A 21067-nucleotide genomic window follows, 5' to 3' on the forward strand; every position below is an offset into this window, starting at 1 on the left:
AGGGCTGGTGAGAACCAGGGGGATATTGGCTTAGGAGCATTTTTCAGATGAGACATAAAAGAGAGCATGAGAGGGGCAGGGACACAGGGCTCAGCCTGCACCCTGGCACATGCACCCGAGGGAACGACACTGCTTGGGAGGCAGAGGAGGGAGGATGCCTTTGGGGGGGATGGGCCCATACCCAAGGCCAGGGCACCACAATGAGCCCCATCTGGGCAGCTCCTCCTTTCCCCATCTAGTTACTGTCGCTTATTTTGCTTTCTTGGTACAGACCCTTCCTGCAGAGGACAGGGCCCAGCTGTGGTTCTATCCCTGCAGTTACTACAGCAGGTTACACTAAAGTCCTGGCCACCTGTTATCAAAAGCACCCTAGGACCTTCACTAAGGGAGAGCAACTTCCTGACCACACCGTGTCTGATAACTACATTCTGCCTCACCCAGCTCCTCCTGCAGACGGGAATTCTTCTTCCCTTCCTTTCCTTTCCTGAAATACCGGGTAGTGTTGCTAGGTGCTGTTAAATAACTGTTGGTTCCGCCCCAGAGACGGCTGCATTTCAGTACAGGGTTGACCCCTACAACGCAGGGGCATTGCATGGCGTAGTTCAGTGAATTGTTGCAAAGCACCTTGGGAGTGTCCAAGCACTTGGGCAAAGCACGGGGAGCACTTGGCATCGCAGAATCTCACTTCCAGGAGCAGAAATGGGCAAACCTTGCAGCTGTGTGTGGACACAGCTCTGGAGCCCACTGGCCAGTACACACACGCCTGGACACAGGCCAGGAAGCAGGGGAGTAGGGTCTAATTCAGGGGCAACAGTCTCCTCTCCTAGCGATGCTGTAAATCTCCCCTGCACTTGTTCTGCACACAGAGCTTCCATGGGTGGCAAAGGATGCTGGAGAGACCGTCTAATGACTCCCCTCCTCACCGTCACGCCCGAGAAGCCGACTCACCCTCCAGCGCAATGATGGAGAAGTCTTGCGCCGTTTGGGCTTTCCGGGTGGCGAAACACTGGTAGGCCCCAGAGTGGCTCTTCTGCGCGGCAGTGATGAGGAGGGTCTCGTTGCTAATCCCCCGGATGGAGATGTAGTCGTCCAGCACCACCAGGTCTGTGTTGCGGTACCAGCGGAGGGCGTACTCCGGCGAGCCGCTGAGGGCGCAGGAGAGGATGACTGTGCTGCCAATGCCCGTCTTCAGCTTCTTTGGCGTGAGGCTCACGTGCAGAGGGTCTGTGCACGACAGGGTGAGAGGCAAAAGAAAAAACACTCAGGGCTCATGGCCTGGGGAAAGGATCTAGCGATCTCTCTCTTGGCACAGGAGGTGGAGGGCCCCAGGGGAACCCGACTGCACCAGCCGAGTTGCACCAGGGCGGAATCTGGCCCATCACACTGAGTGGCAGCGAGGTCTCCCTTCTACTCCCTGGGCTGCAGCAGGAGGATACCAGCAAGCTGCTGTCGGGAACGCTGCAAGTGACCTGCCGCAGTGAGCACAGCAAGGCCTTGGCTTCACTAGGAATCAGGTGTGTTTTCAACAGGCGCTGGTGAGCACACGCTCAAATCCTAGTGTAGACAAGGCAATTTGTATTCGAACATGTGTTTGCTGGCTGGGGTCAGGAGTCTGCCTCGACCAGCCAACTCCTGGGAAGGGCGGACCAGCTGGAGGCCCAGACCCCTGCTCTTAAGCCTTTCCAGCAGCCGCTGAGTCAAGAGCAAGTGTTGATTTGGTGAGGGGAAAGGGGGCCTGCTGGAATCAGGAGCCTTACACAAAACCTACCCCTGATGGGGGCTAGATGGGGGGGTTAGTGCAACTGCACCCAGCACTGCCAGGAGAAACCATCACAGTGCAGGGGGTAGGGCAAGGCTGGTGTGGCAGCTGGCACCAGCAAGGCTGGGCGATGGAGCACTCCTTGCACAGTGCACTCCGTGAGTCCCTTGATTAACGTGGTCTCTCTCCCGGGGAAGTATTAGCCTGACTGCACATGAAATGTCATTGCACAATAAGCCAGGTGTGTCCCTGACCTTCCTCAGAGTCTCCAGCAAGGGCCCCTCATCTTAATGTCACCCCCACACATGCTCCTCTGCGTGGTGCGGGCAACATGCCCAACAGCCAGGAGCGTGGAGGGCCAGGCAGTGCCTCCCCTGTGGATCGTTTTCGCTCTGACTTCACAGGAGCTGGTGTGAAGAGGCTGGCTGCGTTTGGAAGCAGACATCATGGCGGGCTGATGTGTTAGGTGTGACAGGCCTGCTTTGAGCAGAGACTTCCCTGGAGCTGCTCACTGAGCATGCTGCTGCGTTGGGTGGAGCCTCCCCTTCTGATCCAGCCCCATGCACGCCCGCCTGGGCATGTCGGGATTTTAGCCCCTCCACAAACACGCAGAACATGCTGAGCGTCGCTGCGGGAGCTGGGGCAAACATGCCCCCCATCCCCAGGGACATGCTGCACAGCTGGGTTACTGGGGACCAAGGAGATCCCCAGGAACAAAGCCTGCAATAAATATATGTCCTCCCCAGACAGAATTTACTGTTTGGCTGGAGTTTATTAAACATAAAATCAAACAAAACACAACATGCAGGCCCCTAATATAAAACTAACACTAATAACCCAACCAGTCACACAACGTAGCGCTCTGGTTTTCCACCAGTCCCGGTCTGTTCTCTCCATTAAAATGGTAAATCTGGGGATCTCTGAGATATTTTGCTGTGATATAAATAAACAAACTTCTTTCAAATGCTCTGCGCTCTACGTGTAACAAGGCACTGTGCTCCGGCACGCAGCACAGGGATGTCCCCGAGCCTTCAATGTACCAGGCACTGTACGATGGCCGGGGCCAAGAAGGCGATTTCATTTTGATCACCCATCCACCTCATGCAATTCTGGAACAGGGACCAGCAATAGCCAGGCTAGAATCCCTCAGAACCACCTGCCCCATGCAAACGAACAGCCCTGGGATGACCTCAAGCATGTCTCCAGATTCCTGGCCAGAACTTTGGAACAACCCAAGAGGGGGCTGCCCCCAGACAATCCACCCCAGGTTAACAGAGGGCCAAGGAGTGCCGGGCCAGGACTTTGGGAGGTTAGAGAGGATGCCCCCCACTATGGCATGATCAATGAAATCCAGAGCTGCACACCTCACTATTGCTAATGTTTAAGGAGAAGACAGTAAAATGGGCCATAACACTAACACACAGAACATAACCCAGGGCATATAAAACCCACACAGGCCAAGGCATCAGGGCAACAAGCCTGACATGCAAGGGAGAAGAGAAATCAAAACTCGGTTGCAGCACTGGGCTATCCGGCAGCAGTCACGATTCCCCTTTAACACCCACTGTGGCTGATTGTTCAGGCTCTGGGGAGTAGGCCCAGGTAGGCTCTTTCTGATCTGAGCAAAGATGGGCCTGAACCATGGACCTCAGATCCAGACTGGAATCCCACTTGACCCAAAGTCTGGAAGGGGGAGGGGTGGGATCCACCCTCTTGGCCCACGCCCAGCTCCAATATTAATAAAATGAGATGAACAGAAACCAGGCTTACTGTCTCTGAAGAGATGGATGGATCCTTTCTAGAGATGTGCCCACCTCCCATTCCCCAGATGAGCCCACTGCCCCCAACCCCCATTCCCCAGATGTGCAATGGAGCGACCCATAATTTTACATTCTCCGTTGTTTGGTCGGCTCTCACCTATGACTGTGAGGGTCCCGGTGACTTCGGCCGACCCGAAGGTGTTTGTGACCTCACAGATGTACGTCCCACTGTCCTCCACACGCAGGTCACTGATCGTCAGTCCTGTGATGCGCTTGGTCCACCTGCTGTCTGCAGGGAGTGGGCGCCCATCCTTGATCCACCGGATGGCTGGGTTCGGGTACCCGGAGGCGATGCACGGAAGCTCCACCAGTTGGCCTGCCTTTACCTCCCTGGACTGAAAGCCATCTAGGATGGTAGGGATGGATTCTGCTGGGTCTAAGAGCAGAGAGGAAACAAACTGCTCAGAAGCAGATATGGAGCAAAGGCCGACACACCCTTTCTTCAGCCTGCACCATCTGGCTGGTGCATTACGTGGGGGCGGAGGACAAACTAGAGCATTTGGTTATAAACACTGGGGACCCAGGAGGACAGGGATACCGGGGAAGGCCTGTGCTTAGTGACCTGGGGGCAGCCACAACCACAGAACTCAGCTACAAACTATCCAGACATAGGCACTCCATAGGCCCCCGGCATGGCCAGGAATGGGACAGCCAGCTGCGGCCCTGGGTCCAGAATGAACACATGCTGCTGCTTTCGGGCTGGCCAGTGCAACGCACCCAGCCTACAATCTCAGTCGGGGCCCTGCCAATTGCAGCACGGCTTTCATGAATACATGAGGTAGGGACAGGTGTGGGCAGGTGGGGACCTAGCATGCGCTCAGCAAGCAGGGTGACCGGCCTAGGGTGGGGCAGTACCTGGGCTGACCTCCCCTCTCCCTCCGGCCCTTCCCAGGAAGGCTGGGAGACACTCTCACTATGAGAGGGTGAGATAAATACAGCACAGTAGGAACTATGCAAGGGGACCTAACTGGTGCAAAAGACACAAATTCAGTGGTATATTTCAAAATTTACAAGGACAGGGGCCCATCAGGCGGCCAGGAGGGGAGAAAATTAATCACCGAGTCTCAGGCATGAAATTCAATTCCAGGGGAAAGACATCGTTTTCATTGCTCCCATGCTGCAGTAAAACGCCATGGCATGGAAATACCAGCCATGGCCAGCACGGGGCCAAGCCAGATTGAGCGCCCCCGCCCCAAAACAGAACACACCCCAGCCTGGGAGAGGACAGCGCAAAGCCCAGGAGGGGTGAGTGGAGGGGTCCTGTCCATATGAGAAGACTATATGAAGCCTGGTGATGGGGTCTTGGGGGTCTTGTCTTCAGGAGAGGACAGCGCAAAGCCCAGGGAAGGGGCGGTTCCTGTCCATGCCCTTCAGCTGGGGACACATACCAGTAAGGGGTCTGAACGTCTGGTCTGCCCAGCTGCTAACTCTGGCACAACATGCCACGCTCCCTGCTGCTAACCCAGCTCCACCTCCTCCCCCGGGCCTGCCTCCTCATGGGCAGATGTTGCCAACAGGTGTCACTGGACCCTGCCCTTCAGACAGCTCCTTCGCTCAATAGCCATGGGGCAGCAAGGTGGTAGCTCTTGGATACGAAACGACAGTGCACAGGTCCTCACTGAGAGGTGCACTGGGGAAGTACAGGGCGCTAGCGAATATTATTTAACCCATGCAACCCCGCTGTGGGGTAGCTACGTATTATCCCTCCTCTACTGATGGGGCCTGGAGATAAGTGACGTGCCCATGGTCACACAGCGAGTCAGTGCCAGAACCTAGGAGCCCTGGCTTCCATTCTCCCTCTGCCCCTCTGCTCACCACGAGCCCACACTGCACAGCCAGGGCACGGCCATCAACCAGGTAACACAGGAGCCAAAACCGACACAAACAAAGCCAACAAACGTGGTCGAGAACTAGGGACTCAAAGCTGATTGGTGCAAGGGGTGATCTGAATTCAAGCCGAGCGAAGTCCCTCCCGATTAGAGTAACTTGGGCAGGCAGCGGCGCCTGGAGCTCCCCGCAACACCTGGCAATGCAGACTGTGCTTTCTGCTGCAGTATCACTTGCATCTTCATCACATCGCATCGGGCTGCTCACATACCGGCCTGTCACATCACATCACATCACAGCCCGGTGTCATGCTGCGTGGCTTCCCAGGCTACCCAACTGGCAGCTGTACTTCACTTCCAGGTTTTGGGGAGGGGGGGTGGAGTGGGGCGGGGCGAGGCTGGAAGACAAGTGGGCAATTCAATCGGCAGATGAGCTAACTTGGATGAAAGGCGGCTTGCGGCTGCATCTGGTTCTGCACGGAGAGCTGCCACTCGAGTGATCCCTCTCTGGCCAGCCAGACCTGAGCCAAAGCCCCTGCACCTCTTCCCGTACCTCCTGACGATGGACCAGGAACGCAGGGGGGTGTCTGTGCCTTGGTCAAGGAGCTGACTCCCAATCTCGTTAACCGCCACAAAATCGCCTCCCGCACCACTCTGCCCTGTGTCACTCTGCGGAGAGTCAGTGGACAGCAGGGAAAGGGGAGGACAATTGCTGAAGTGTGCCAAAGGCCAGGGTCAACTGTCCTGACGCAGCTCAGGCCGGGGGCTCCAATCCTGACCTGTCACCCCCCAAAAACCTTCTTAAGCCCTGGGATCCCCACATGCACCTCTGCCTAGGTACTTCAGTCCTGACCTCCAGCGCCTCCTGCTTTCCTGGCCCTGCCCCCAACACCCCACACATACACACAGCGCAGCCCACGCCCCTCAGTGCTCATCTGCAGTACCCCCTGCACTTAATTCCCACCGCGGGGTCCCCACACCAGCCCTGCCGACGCCCTTCAGACCCGAACACTCGCACCCCCTGCAGTGCCAGCCCTGGACTCCCCCACGCCCAGTTCTGTCAATGCCCTTCAGACCGGAACGCTCGCACCCCCTGCAATTGCCACCCTGTGAAGAAACTGCCATGGTCGTTTCTGCCAAGTGGAAAAATGCTCAGGAAGGAGTGGGCTGGAATCACCACTCACGTGTGCTTATGACCTTGGTGGCATTTGAACAGAAGCCCATGAGGTGAACGGCCAGTGCATTAACTTGCTGTACTACCAAGAGCCTCTCTAAGAACTCTATAATGTCCAGATCATAATTAATATATAGAGGGAGTTAAGTCCATTATATTGCTAAGAAAATGGAAGTCAATGTAAATAAATGATCTGCTACCTTTTGAGGGCAAGAGCCGTAAATTATTACATGGTAAGAGCTCCTTCCAGCAGACTGGAGCCCAGCACGGGTCCTGGCAGCTTGGCCAGGGCACAGCGCCTAGGTTTTAGATCTACCCCATACAGATCCAAGTGGGTCCCATGTCAGGCTCTGTGACGGGGTGCTGGGCAAGAATTGCTGACTCGGCCCTCTGTCATGCCAGCACCCATTAAAGGAAGTAACTTGGAGCTGGCTAGAGAAAACCTGCACCTAACTGGTGAATGGGAGGCAGCTGTTCACCCTATTAGCCGGGAGGAAGGAAGCCAGGTGGGGGAGCGGAAGCAGAGCAATAGCTCTTCCCTCCCAGGGGCAGACACCAGAACCCAAGCTGGGTTGGCAGGAGCACAGCCCGTAAACCAACGACACCAGTGGTTACTGAACCCCAGGGTTTCCGAGCGACCCTGTCGGCACAGAAGGGGCAGGAACCAAGAGAGCCCTGCAGCACCCTGCCACAGGCTCCTGTCTGCAGAGTCACACAAGGAGCAATCAAACAGGACCCGAGCCAAGCCCCTCCGTGAGGCAACTTGTGCTGGCTTCTTCTCGTCAAGAGCTAGCACTCCTGGGGATGAACAGGAGGATAAAATGTTCCCATCTCCAGGACTTCTCCACCCCTCGCCCCATCCAGGCTTTCACTCATCCTCATTCTCTCTGTGCTGCCACCGTCTCCACGCCCACAGAAAAAGCAAATAAACCACTCCCCACCCAGGTAATACAAAGGCCGTTGTCTGCTGACTGGAGGAAACAGAGAGAGAACCATGGCCAAGATTTCCCGAAGTGCCTAGTGATTCCACTCATCACAATGCAGAGTAAACCTGCAGAACTCACTGCCAGGGGATGCTGTGAAGGCCAAAAGTATAACTAGATTTTAAAAAAAAGAATTAGATAAGTTCATGGAGGATAGGTCCATCAATGGCTATTAGCCAAGATGGTCAGGGATGCAACTCCATGCTCTGGGTGTCATGAGAATCTGAGTGCCAGCAGCTGGGACTGGACAACAGGGGATGGATCACTTGATGCTTACCTGTTCCGTTCATTCCCTCCGACACACCTGGGATTGGCCACTGTTGAAGGAAAGGATGCTGGGCTAGATGGACCATTGGTCTGGCCCAACATGGCCATTCTCAATTTGAGATGCCAGAAAGGGTGGGTGCTCAGCACCATCTGAAAATCTAGCCCCTTTCAAGGCGCTCATGCTGGACTTCCCAGTCATATTAGAACCTCCTGGGCTGTCCTTTTATGTGGATACACTTTACCATTTTGGGAGACTTCTGATATCATGGTGACAGGAGCCAGATAAGAAGATTAAAGACACAGACTTGCACACACAGATTGACGGCTGAGTTCTGCTGGCTGCAGGTTCAGATCCAGAGACTTACCTGACACAGAGAGCCTAGCCCCATTGCTCTGGCGTGTCTCTCCACTGTACTTGTGCTTGGTGATACACCTGTAGGTGGACAAGGCATCTTCCTTCTGCACGTCCGATATGTACAAACCTCCATAAAAAGTAATAAAAAACCTATTTTCTGGAGACACAAGCAGAAGAGAGGGAAAAGTCCGGTTATTTCTCTGTGTTTGACCAAACTAAACATATTGCATCACCAGGCAGTAAGACGCAGCCCAGGGATGGGGTGAGCGAATGCCTGCTCTGCAGAGAAGCATGCACCCGTGTACATACTGAACCCCAACCACTGGGCTCTCTCACTGAAGACACCATAAAATAAGGGAACTCCCACAGGAAGTTGCATAAAGTTACGGAAAGGAACAAGGTCAAAGCTGAATTCAAGGGGGAAAATTGGTCCTTCACTTGCCCTGCTGCCTCTCGGGAGCTGCACAACGGCTAGCACAGGATGAGAGCCCGCTGTGGTCAATGCGGCATCTGGGCAGCCCAGACAAACCAAGGGTCGGACTCCTCCCTTAGGTCGGGGACCGCAGTTTTAAATGGGGATCTAAAATCAGGAAAGGAGAGCACTGCAGCATATGTTCAGATCAGAGACACATGCAGACAGAAAGCCGGATGTGCTGATACCATTCTGAATGTGGATGAATCTGCCTGAGAATGCAAACCTGGGGTCGGGGTGCCCCAATAAGTGGACCGTGACATTCCATAGGAATGGTGTTCGGCACCCATTTTAGAACTTATTTGTTGGTCACAATCTTCAAGTTAACTTAAAATATACCCCTCATCTGATTGAATGTGCTCCCAATATAAAAGCTCAACAAGAGTAAGCAGTGGTGCTGGCTGGCTGCCGAAATGCACTGGACAGACAGAATTTAAGGCTGCACTCTCAGCTCCGGCACTGGCCGCACTTCTGGGTCTAATCATACTCCATTTTACTATGGGCAAACTAGTATGTCTCTGCAGTACCTCTACTCAGGCCCAATTAACGTGCGGAAAGGGACCAGAGACCCTGGGCCTGGGAGGAGAGTGAGAGGTGGTTCCATGTTGGCTTGTTAAAGAAGGCAGGGCCAGGCGAGAGGCAAGCTTGCAACTCCAAACTCAGACCGTGCTGCGGAGTCTCAGCGTGCCGTGCTGCAATGTGGCAATTAAAAGGGAATCCATACTGCCAAGTCAATAATTAGCTGAACTTACTTAGAAGCTTGCGAAAACAAATAGGATCTTAAGTTGATACTTGAACACCAGGGGGAAGATTCCAGAGGACAGCAGGTAACAAGCAGCATAAACCAAGCCAGCTGGAATGGTGAAAGAGTCCACAAGGAGACATTCCCGCACTGAAGCACAAAAGTAAGGCCTCTCTGTCCATGCCTCAGGCTAGTGCACAGGTGAATAAGGAGTCATTAGCCCACTTATTAACCTGGTCCCCGCTTTATAATTCACCATGAATATTAATACATACTAATGAGCAAACGCCCATGCTGTGGAAGAACTTAGCAGCAGCATGCAAAGGAAGGCAAGCAAATGGCTTTGGAAAGAGGCTAAAGTTGGCTTTCCCCGTTGGAAAGCACACTGCATCCTGCTCTAACGGTGCTCACAATTCCTAACGGGTAGATACAGCCTTTCACCCCCAAAGAGCACAAAAAGATTGGGCCCACCACTGCAATGCAGCCACCTCTGAAGTGGGACATGGCAGCTGTTCACTAGCAGCACAGCGCTGCCCCATAGCACCACTGCACAAGCATGGAGAATGTTGGTAGAATGTAATTTCCTGAGTCTGATTTTGGCTATGAAAATGAGCAGCGCCATGGGAATCTTCTGTGACCAGAGATGGGCGGTGTGACATTACTGATATAATCTGTAACTGTACAGATCACTGTTGCGACCACTGTTCTATATTTGCAGCAAATATTGTCTAAAGGCTGTCGTGTAAGGGGTCTATGGAGAGGTTATGGTTTGCTGGTTATGATTATGCTGTCTATATGTGTGTATCATTTTTGTAGTTGAAGTTATGAATATTGGCTCTATACTGTCTATTTCAAACTTATGCTGTACTTTTGGACGACACCCCAGACAAGTTGGTGTCAGCTCTGCCTAGCCTGCTGGATGGCCCATTAAGGACCATCAGCTACACACCTGACCCATTGAGAGAAGACGGATACACCTTGTGACTCAGCCAGGCATGCAGGAACCTGCCTATGGACAGAACTCTGAGGTGTTTCCAGGCCATGTGATGGACAGCTTGTCCTTGGGACAAAGAAAGCAGAGACCACATGGCAAGAGACTATAAAAACCTGCTGCAGCTCCTCCATCTTGTCTTCCATCCTGCTTCTGACCTCTGGAGGGACTTTGCTACGAGTGGAAGCTCTACACAAAGGACTGATGACCCATCCCAGCTGTTGATTTGGACCTGCAGTTTATTCTATCACTGCTACAAGCCTGAACCAAGAATTTTGCCGTCACTGTATGTCATTGATTCCATTTCACCAGTTCTAGCTCTCATCTCTATCTTTTTCCTTTTATGAATAAACCTTTAGATTTTAGATTCTAAAGGATTGGCAACAGCGTGATTTGTGGGTAAGATCTGATTTGTATATTGATCTGGGTCTGGGACTTGGTCCGCTGGGATCGAGAGAACCTCTTTTCTTTCACTGGGGTATTGGTTTTCATAACCATTCATCCCCATAATGAGTGGCACTGGTGGGGATACTGGGAAACTGGAGCATCTAAGGGAATTGCTTGTGTGACTTGTGGTTAGCCAGTGGAGTAAAACCAAAAGTCTTCTCTGTTTGGCTGGTTTGGTTTGCCTTTGTGTGCAGCGAAACCCCAGCCTTGGGCTATAACTGCCCTGCTTGAAGTGATTTGTCCTGACTTGGTGCTCTCCGTTGGGTCCCGCCAGAACCAGCCTTGTTACAGGCAGAACCCCAGTTTTCTCTCTCCTCTGAAAGATGGCTCGTCCATCAGCACAGCACCCCCTAGCCACAGACCTGGGAACAGGTTCAATACCCATTGAACCGCCAGCACCTAGGATGAGGCCTCGCTTGAGAATCAGCTTCCACCGTTTGGAAGTGGCCTGGACAGTTCTGTACTCAGGCAAAGGAAAGAGCATCTTTTATGCTCACAATGGAAGTAGAGATCTTCTAAAGTGAGGGGGCCAGAAATCTGAAACCAGTCTGGCACAAACTCACAACCCACTTCCTGATCCTTCCTGACACCCCTGATCCTTCCTGATGTCCCCCCATCCCCCTCCCCAGCAACGCTCACAGGCTAGTCCAAAGACCGCCCTCAGAGGAGGCTTCCTACCATGTAGCATATCAGCAGCAAACCACGACACAAGGCAGAGTAATGGTCAGCCCCAACTCCAGCTGACACATTCCCATCTCAGTATAAGAACGGCCTTACTGGGTCAGACCAAGGGTCCAGCTAGCCCAGTATCCTGTCTTCTGACAGTGGCCAGTGCCCCAGAGGGAATGAACAGAACAGGTCCTCATCAAATGATCCATCCCCTGTCACTCATACCCAGCTTCTGGCAAACAGAGGCTAGGGACATTCCTGCCCACCCTGGCTAATAGCCACTCATGGACCTATACGCCATGAATTTATCTAGCTGTATATCAGCCAGATATTCATTTATCCTACTCTAATTGTAGTAAGAGCAAGTTCTGTGTCAGGGATTCTTAACAGAGAGAAAAATAGTGACTTCAATAAACAATTAACATTCATCTAACTTAACAGAATGCCTAAATAAACACAGAGACTGGAAAGCCACATGCAAAAATGTCTTTAAGGCCCAGTAACTCAATGTCCGGCCCTGGAGCCAAAAGGAGACCTGACAAGGAATCAAAATGATCAATGAATGAGTTGTTTGCACACTCTGGTTTGCAAAACCTGGGAGGGGAGGGGAGGAGAAGGAAGGGAGAGAGAAGAGATATTTCTATCTCCGTGTTTACAAGGAGGGGCTAGATGCTCATTAGCCAAAATCTGCATGTGTTGTTTTGTCTCTGTGTTATGACATGGCAAAGTCAATGCCGCAGCACACACATAATTGCAGAGCAGTCACAGCTCTGAGCTGTCAATCTGAAGTATCAAGGGATTAATACAGAGATCCAAAAAAGAAAAGAAGAAAGAAAAGCCCCACCGGTGCAATTGCAATAAAATGCAAATAGATCATTAATGTTTCATCTCTCAGCAAACCAGTAAGCACAGAATATTGGCTGTACTGGAATTTTAAGCAAGGGGGGAGGCTGTTTCTATGGCAACGAGCGGTCGCTGCATCTTGCAAACTGCTGCTCTACAACCCTGACTGTCCTCATTCCTCCCCCCCCCCCCCAACATTTTTTGGTGCATATTTAATTGCGGTACCATTTTCAGAACGCCGTGTTACTCCTCAGGAAACAAAGGCTTCCCGAGCTGGAGCGACCCGCAGCGCAAGAGAGGGAGAGCAGACAGCAGCAGTAGGATGTTCAAACCTCTGGAGGAACCTTCTGCAACATCAGTTCTGCATGTTTGATGAGAATCAAATTATGGCCTGCTGTAGGGGAAATGGATGAGGGACCTGCTGAGCCCACACAATGGAGAGCGAAGAAAAGCCCAGGGAGACCAGAGGCGGGTGGGGAATAACCCCTACCATGAAATGAATACAAATAAAGCCCTGACACCTATTTACACTTGGCCTCCCTGCCATCAGGTCTGAAAATGGCCTCCATACGTTTATAAGAACCCTCCCTGCCAGCCATGCAAAAGCGCTGGCTCCCCAGGATGCGGGAGCAAGCCAGAAAGCCGGCCACAGGAGTTCAGCCTACTAGAGGCAAGGTGGACAGGGAGCAAAGCCGGGTGGGAGTGCTGTGAGGGCAAATGGACTTAACCCATGTGCTGGGCCAGAAAATACACATATGGCTCCACCTCAAGCCATTGGACTCCAGCAGGGAAGCTTGCCTCGGACAAGGGACAGCAGCTCAGCTAGTTGAAGAGGCTGCTTGTACTCTCCATACATGGAAGAAGGCAGGGAGCCAGCAAGGGGAGCTGGGATATGTGCCTCTCCAGCCGACCAGACCCTGGTCCCAGCTGGGGGGAGTAGCTTCAATGGAAGCCCAGAGGCACCGGTACATACAAAGAGCACTCTGCCGGCTCACTCTGAGCTTCATGAGCACTCACCAGCCCTGACTCAACTCCCCAATCCCTGGGTGCCAGGTAAAACCCGGAGCAAACTCACTGGGGTGGTGGGAATGTTTCCTGAGCTACTCCAAACGCCTGATCCAGGGGCACGTTCCCTGAACGCCAACAGAATCACCATTGGCAGGATGGTCTGTGGAGGTAAGCAGAGCAGGCAAACAGATCTCCTATTTATCCCAGCCTGCTGCCTGGAGTCACTCTATGACAATGGCATCACGCCTGGCAGCCTGGCACTGAGCTCAATACAAGAGATCAACACCCGAAAATCAGGCCATTCAGAACAAAGGGCCCATGGACCATTAGCACCACGTTGATGCTTCTCATGTGCTTAAGGAAGGCAAAACGCCCAGCATTCTCCATAGACCCAACTGCAAGGAGCACAGCGAGTCCTTCACTCCTCTTGGTCTGCATCACGTGGGAGCTGCTCAGAATTGGACAGAAACATTCTGCGAGAGAGAGAGGGACAGACAGACACCCCTGGGACTCCCTAATAAGCCAGCCCTCTCTGCGGAACAGGACTGCCTGGACCACGGCACATCCTGTCCACACCTGGAACTCTGCTGGTCACTAGCATGTGCCACATTGCCAACCCAAGGGCTGAAGTATAATGAGTCACGACCCCCAAATCCAAGAGAGTTTAAAAAATAACAAACATTCTTTCTCTTTCCCTTCTATCCTTTGAGCTGTCAGGGGTCACCTTTTCAAGCTTTTCCTTGCAACCATGAGGACTGGAAACTTATTTTCCCCAGTGAAAGCTGAGATTCTCCCATATTCACATGACTGCAGAAGCTGGGGCTCTAAGAAAAAAACCCACCAAATATTGTGAGACTCACTATCAAGTGACAATAACTGGGCTGTGGCTCTGCCTGGATCTACAGGTTGAGTTCTGTATGAACTGAGTTATGTACAAGCTGTTCTCAAGTCTGTAGGGATTCCATGACCAGGGTATCAGGGAGGGAAGAGCTTCATCTCTGAAAGTAAGTGCAAGATGGGAAACAACTACCTGCATACACAGTACCCTGCAGGCCATCCTTCCCATGGGCACTCCCCAGGAATGGGGAGCATGGGTTCTATGAATGTTCCATCATTTATCTTCACAGCAACAAGAGTGTTTAGATGTTAAACCCTTCTGGGTGTGCAGTAGATTCGTCCATTTTAATACTGTTCAAAGGTTGATCCTCTTGAGTGAAGACAAAACCCCTCTGCACTGGAAGTAACGAGCACCTTGCCCATTGCAATGCACAATTTTAAAGACACCGTGACATTAAATTTAGGGTCTACAGAACCTGATGGCGTCTCTTCAATTTTTAAAAAAGGGGCAAATAACTTTGTCTAAGAGAATTACACTGGTTGGCGGGAAAGATGTGGGCGATAACTGATGTGAACCTCTCCAACGGACACCTCCCCAAAGTGACTTATTGCCAGCTCCTCTTGCGAGATTAACACCGATGGTTGTGGAATAAAGTCAAATCTTTCTGCCTGCCAGGAGGTGGGAAAGGTTTCCAGGAAGCAGAGGATTAAGTGTGTCTGTTGCCAGACTGAAGCTGCATTGTTTTAACCGCTCTCAGAGCTAGACACAACTACCAGCCTCTGCAAATAACCTTCCAAAAATCCCACTACCAATGGGATGGTTGGGGGGGAAGGGGACTCTGGCATCTCTTACTTCTCCATCCTCCCTCTCTTGTGTTCCCGCATCACAAAAGGTGGATCCAATGCATCACGCTCCCCGCAGGACATGAGAGTAGAAAACAGGGACACAGCAACTCAAGCAAGGTTTAAAAAGCCAAATCTGAGGAAGGAGGCAGCCACTTCAGACTTGCCTTGACCAAGTCCCTTCCCTGCTCTGTGCCTCAGGTTTCTCCTCTGTCCAAAGGAACCGGCTTCACCCTCCGAGGGATGCTGCAGGGAGCTAGCTGATGTTTGCCAGGTGGTACAGCGAAGGGCTACTCTTGTTATTTCACACCCATCTGATAACTGGCTTCAGCTCCCTGCCTGGCATATATGGGTTTGGCCATTCGGCTCGTGGTGTCATGGCCAGCCAGTGCTGAGTGGGGGGAGCGTGACTACAGTCTGGCTGTGCATTGGGTGACTTGTCTTGGGATCAGATTATCTAGACAGAGACAGGAGCATCTTGGTGAGCAGGCGAGTGGATCGCAGAGGAGTCTCCATGCATGGCCATGTTTTGGTAGGCTATTAGGAAAGTATCTCAACTCCAAAAAGCACATACAAGCCTGGGGCATTGCCAAAGCCCATTTCCAGACCCTGAAGCTTGTAATGGCCAAGAAACCACAGTATCCGCCCCAGGGGCCTTCCAATTTCAAGTGAAAAATTACAATCGATACAGGTTACCAGTTCCTGCTCTATCCAATATAGATTTATAAAAACAGTGGGGTCAGGGCTGCAGGAAAGAGCACATTGTATAGTTCATAAGACTAATGAGATAACTTTCCCTTGATACTCTGGGACCAATATTTCCTTACGCATTCTGTTTTAACTGCTGGGGAATCAATAGGTGCCAGCGTTTAAGAATTAGCTGTAGTTTGAGCATATGCATCCCACGGCATCCTGGACAGTCAGTGATTGTTGGGAGCTATTTCCGGCCATGGTTAAAGTAACGAATATATCCCTGGAGCAAAGACAGGGAGGGAGGCAGGGAAGCCCCGAAGACGAAGCCTGTGATTTTCAGTGTACCTCTGCTTTCCTATCCTGCCTTTCAACGTAGATGTCATTTGGGGAAGGACACGGAGTCTGTGTTCTCCAGCTCAGCAGTAATGGAAAATCTCTGCCACCTGGCATCCAAGCACGGGCGTTATTTTCTAGGCCTGCTGCCCGGACCATGTTACCCCTCTGTCTCAGTCTATCAAAACCCCTTCAGCTACTTCCCTTGAGATCCTACACAATCCAGATGCCAAGGAGCCCTCCCCGCCAAGTCAGCAACTGGGGCTTTGCACAGCCACTGTAATTAGAAGGCTGACCTGCCGGTCGGTAGCTTTACACACACCTAAACTAGAGCTAAGATAGATTAGACAGAGATTAAGGATCCATCCATCCATCCAATGGATGTTAAATAGAAGCCACTGATTAATCCAAATGCAAATGTAATAAGCACTGCGAGATATATGACAGATGTATTTACATGTTTCCCTGCATACATAATCCCAGAAGGGTTGTAAGGCAGTGGCAGGTTTCCTACCCCTTTCAAAGGCGACATATTTCTCCTGTGTGGCTGTACAAGGCTGAGTAGCACAGAGCAGCCAAAAGCCCATACAGAACACATCCACCAAGTTTCATGGGCAGCTGCGAAATAACTGATTCTAGCTCAGTAAGTGGGTCACGCTTTGTACCCAAGACTCCCTGTCCTCCTCTATCCGGGAAGAGCAAGGCTTAGCTTGAAAGAGAATAACATGCCCTAGAAACGTCATCTTGCCTCCACAGTGGCTTTGGGAGTCTGAGGTCTAGGTGCATCTCTCAGCCCTGCCTGAAGGGGCCATCTCCTGGGAGTGAGAGGGTAGTTCAGTCTGCAGGGCCTTGGGGTACACAGTGTGTATACTATAGAGATACGAGACAGACACCAGGAAAGCGAGCTACCCACTCCGAGCAGCAGGTGGCCAGCCCAGAGCAGGGAAGAGGCATATTGACGGCATGTAGCAGGGGAAGTTTGCACAGCCGGTGCCCCCCCTTACAGTGGGGAGAAGAGGATCTCCAGTGGGGACTTTCACCAGGACTCAACTGACCTGTGCACATTTAAACACTTACCTGACTTGTACTGAGTGAGAGAACTTCCTCCATGTGAAAGGGGAGGCTACGCCTGGAGACCAGGGTTGTAGGATTGCCAACGTATGACTGGCGCCCATCTCAAGCCAGCCCAGTGCTCTGCTCCCTGCTCCACCATGCAGTTTCTGCCCGCACAACCTAAGGCTCCAATTAAGAATTCCGCTGCGGTTCCATAGTGCTTTTATGTGCTCACATTTTAACTTTAGTCTGAAAGGGACCATTCCAGGAAGTGATTTTAAACAGTAAAAAGAGGGCCACAACATCTGAATGATCCACTTTTGCTCTGAAGAGCCTGGGCTGGGATTTGAATAACTTGTGCATACTAAGTAGCCAGAATACACACAGGCAGCAGGTAGGGTCTCTGGGGATGGGGTGCCTTACAGAGCCAGGGCATTGGCCTCCCTGTGCAAAGCCCGAGAGAAGCCTGCACGGGAGGCTTGCTTACAGAGCTGCCTCAGACAGCTGAGCAGCAAGGCAATGTAGACCTCACTGAAGACCTAAATAGAATCCCGTGCCACACACGTGCCGAGCCGCTGACCTCCCAGTGACTGAGTGAGGAGGCAGAAATGCTCCAGAAATTAACCCACCCCCAACACCACGCGGGATCCAGCTGCTGTGCTAGGTGGGATTCCCATGTTCTCGACCCCTGAACAACAGGAGGGAAGGGTGCTGACATCTCACAGGGCTGGGGGCATTTGGAAAAACTGGTCCTCTCTCAACCAGCGGCAGCACGTGACACTGAATAGATGCTGAGCCAGAGAGGAAAAAAATAAAACAGGAGGGATGAAAATTGGGGAGTCATGAAAGGCTTTTCTCTTTCTGTCCTTGATCTCTTTTATAGGCACATCTCTATCTTCCCCTGTTACAGGATTAACACTCATCTCTCATTCTCCTAGTGCAACAAGATTTTATTTCTAATTATGCTGTAATAAAACTGGGAGCACTCCCAGGGTTTCCTCCAAATGACTTGTAGACACTCTGCAAGATTGGATCCCACTCAGCTCCATTGTAAAGCATCTCCCTGACATTCATTAGACATGCATGAAGGGGACGTTTTAAGAATGGAATTGCATTTAAATGGATTTTCTGAGCGAGGAGAATGACACCAAAGAACAGAAAAAGGAAGGGAGGAGGTTTTGAAAACAGGACGTAACTGTTCCGGGGAGTGAAAATAGAACTGCCCGACTCCGAGCCCTTTCCAATCACAGTGCCCTTGTCATTCGGTGGCACCCGCTGGAGGCCCCCCTACGCCCAAAGTGCTACAACAGCAATGGCGACCCCCCTGAAAGAGAAATGCAGATTTTATCCTGCAGATAAAATCGCTAGCAAGCCAGCCATGGGTGCTGTGCTGCACAGAGGGCCCAGACACGGCTGGCTGTGTGATTGCCCCCACAACTGTCAGCCCCTGAAGTTCTCACCTACTGGGCACGCAGTGGGATGCATGCGCTGCTGGGGGTGGGGGTCAGCTCAGGTCACTGCAGAACAAGAGAAGCTGCTGAGGGAAAAGACTACATAGGTGCCAGCTCCTCCCAGCCAAGGCAGGACAGTTCCCTGCAGCACATCCTCGAGCGCTTCGTGCTGCTTAGCTCTGCCATGTCCTAGCTGATGAGCCTTCCCCCTGCCTCTCCCCTTGGCAGATTAGTCCACAGCCAAGTAAGACTCACTGTCCAGATACTCAGCCTTAATTTGCCCTTCTTTAATTTTTCCATAGACTGTAAAGCCATGAGGGACCACTGCGCACTGCACAGGCCCGAGGACTTCCCTGGTTGAACGACAGCATACCTTTTTGAAAAACACCCAATCATGATTTCAGAATTGCCAGTAATGGAGAATCCTCTATGACCCTGGGTCAGTTGTTCCAGTGGCTAATTACTCACATTGAAAAATGTCCACCTTATTTTCAGTCTGAATTGGCCTAGTTTCCGCTTCCAGCCATTGGATCTTCGGGTCTAGCAGAACAGGTGTAACAAGAGCCCATTATTAAATACATGTGTCGCATGCAGGTACTTACACATTGTGTTCAAGCCACCATGTAACCTTCTCTTTGCTAAACTGAACAGCTTGAGCTCCTTGAGTCTGTCACTATAGGGCATGTTTCCTAATCCTTTAATTATTGTCGTGGTTCTTCTCTGAACCTCCTCCAATCATCAACATCCTTCTTGAATTGAGGACACCAAACCTGGACACACATTCCCGTAGCAGCCAATCCCAAATACAGGGGTTATATTACCTCCCTACTTGATATTATCTTGTTTATGCATCCCAGGAGCGCATTAGCCCTTTTGGCCACAGCATCACACTGGGAGCTCAAGTTCAGCTGATTATCCACCAAGACCCCCAAGTCACTGCCTCCCAGGATAGAGTCCCCCATCCTGTAAGTATGGCCTGCGTTCTTTATTCTTGGATGTATATACACACATTTACATCTAGCTGAACTAAAAGGCATACTGTTTCTTTGTGCCCAATTACCAAGTGATTCAGATTGCTCTAAATCAGTGACTTGTCCTCTTCACTATTTACCACTCTCCAATTTTTGTGCCATCTGCAAACCGTATCAGTGATGATTTTGTTTTCTTCCAGGTCATTGATAAAACATTAAAAGGCGTAGGGCCAAGAACTGATCCCTGCAGGACCCAACTAGAAACATACCCATTCAATGCTTGCCTGTTTGCAGTTACATTTTGAGACCTATCAATGAGCCGGCTTTTAAACCGTTAAATGGGTGCCATGTTCCTTTTGTATTGTTTTACCAGGACTCCGAGTTAGACTCTGTGCAACCGCCTACCTGCTACTTCTATTGCTACAGCCCCCAAAATGTAGTCCAGGCACTGCCCAAAGGCAGAGCAAGTCTCTGCCCCAAAGCGTTTACAAACAATAATTCTGCTGTATCCTCATTTACACCCATAGAACTGCTCTGTCACCTCATTTGCTATCTAGGAACCAGACCACACAGGCTTAGCTCTTCTAGTCTTGCTAGGCTTCTAAAGGCGGGGCCATATGTGTTTTAACGTGAGAACTGCCAGCCACCAACAAGCTGTAGCTGAGTGTTAGAACTCGAGTTTGACTGTGTAGGACGAATGCCATGCCCTGCTCAAGGCTGGGTCTGCATTGTTCTGGTTTGAATGTCAGTCGTTCAGTAAATCCTGCCTTCTTTTTACACCTTCCACCTGTTTTTGGCCTGTCATCTCCCAGCGTTAAAGAGCTCTCATTGGACTACTGCTCCCCACCTATTATTCATAGAATCATAGAGAATCAGGGTTGGAAGGGACCTCAGGAGGTCATCTAGTCCAACCCCCTGCTCAAAGCAGGACCAATCCCCAATTAAATCATCCCAGCCAGGGCTTTGTCAAGCCTGACCTTAAAAACTTCTCAGGAAGGAGATTCCACCACCTCCCTAGGTAACACATTCCAGTGTTTCACCACCCTCCCAGTGAAAAAGTTTTTCCTAATATCCAACCTAAACCTCCCCCACTGCAACTTGAGACCATTACTCCTTGTCCTGTCCTCTTCTACCACTGAGAATAGTCTAGAACCATCGTCTTTGGAACCACCTCTCAGGTAGTTGAAAGCAGTTATCAAATCCCCCCTCATTCTTCTTTTCTGCAGACTAAACAATCCCAGTTCCTTCAGCCTCTCCTCATAAGTCATGTGTTCCAGACCCCTAATCATTTTTGTTGCCCTTCGCTGGACTCTCTCCAATTTATCCACATCCTTCTTGTAGTGCGGGGCCCAAAACTGGACACAGTACTCCAGATGAGGCCTCACCAATGTCGAATAGAGGGGGACGATCACGTCCCTCGATCTGCTCGCTATGCCCCTACTTATACATCCCAAAATGCCATTGGCCTTCTTGGCAACAAGGGCACACTGCTGACTCATATCCAGCTTCTCATCCACTGTCACCCCTAGG

The 21067-nt window shown here is 51.4% G+C and overlaps 1 protein-coding gene across 1 annotated transcript in view; it reads right to left on the reverse strand.

Moving 5' to 3' along the window:
- DSCAML1 (DS cell adhesion molecule like 1) overlaps positions 1 to 21067 on the reverse strand; it is a 366671-nt gene that overhangs the window by 182041 nt on the left and 163563 nt on the right. Inside the window, exons 4-6 of the mRNA XM_077839967.1 lie at positions 8195 to 8341; positions 3677 to 3955; positions 949 to 1224 (exon numbers count right to left, since the gene is read on the reverse strand). Coding sequence (XP_077696093.1) covers positions 949 to 1224; positions 3677 to 3955; positions 8195 to 8341 — 702 coding nt within the window. The remainder of the gene's footprint in view (positions 1 to 948; positions 1225 to 3676; positions 3956 to 8194; positions 8342 to 21067) is intronic.

The sequence above is a fragment of the Eretmochelys imbricata genome, chromosome 22, assembly GCF_965152235.1.
Source record: "Eretmochelys imbricata isolate rEreImb1 chromosome 22, rEreImb1.hap1, whole genome shotgun sequence".
Classification (NCBI taxonomy): domain Eukaryota; kingdom Metazoa; phylum Chordata; order Testudines; family Cheloniidae; genus Eretmochelys; species Eretmochelys imbricata.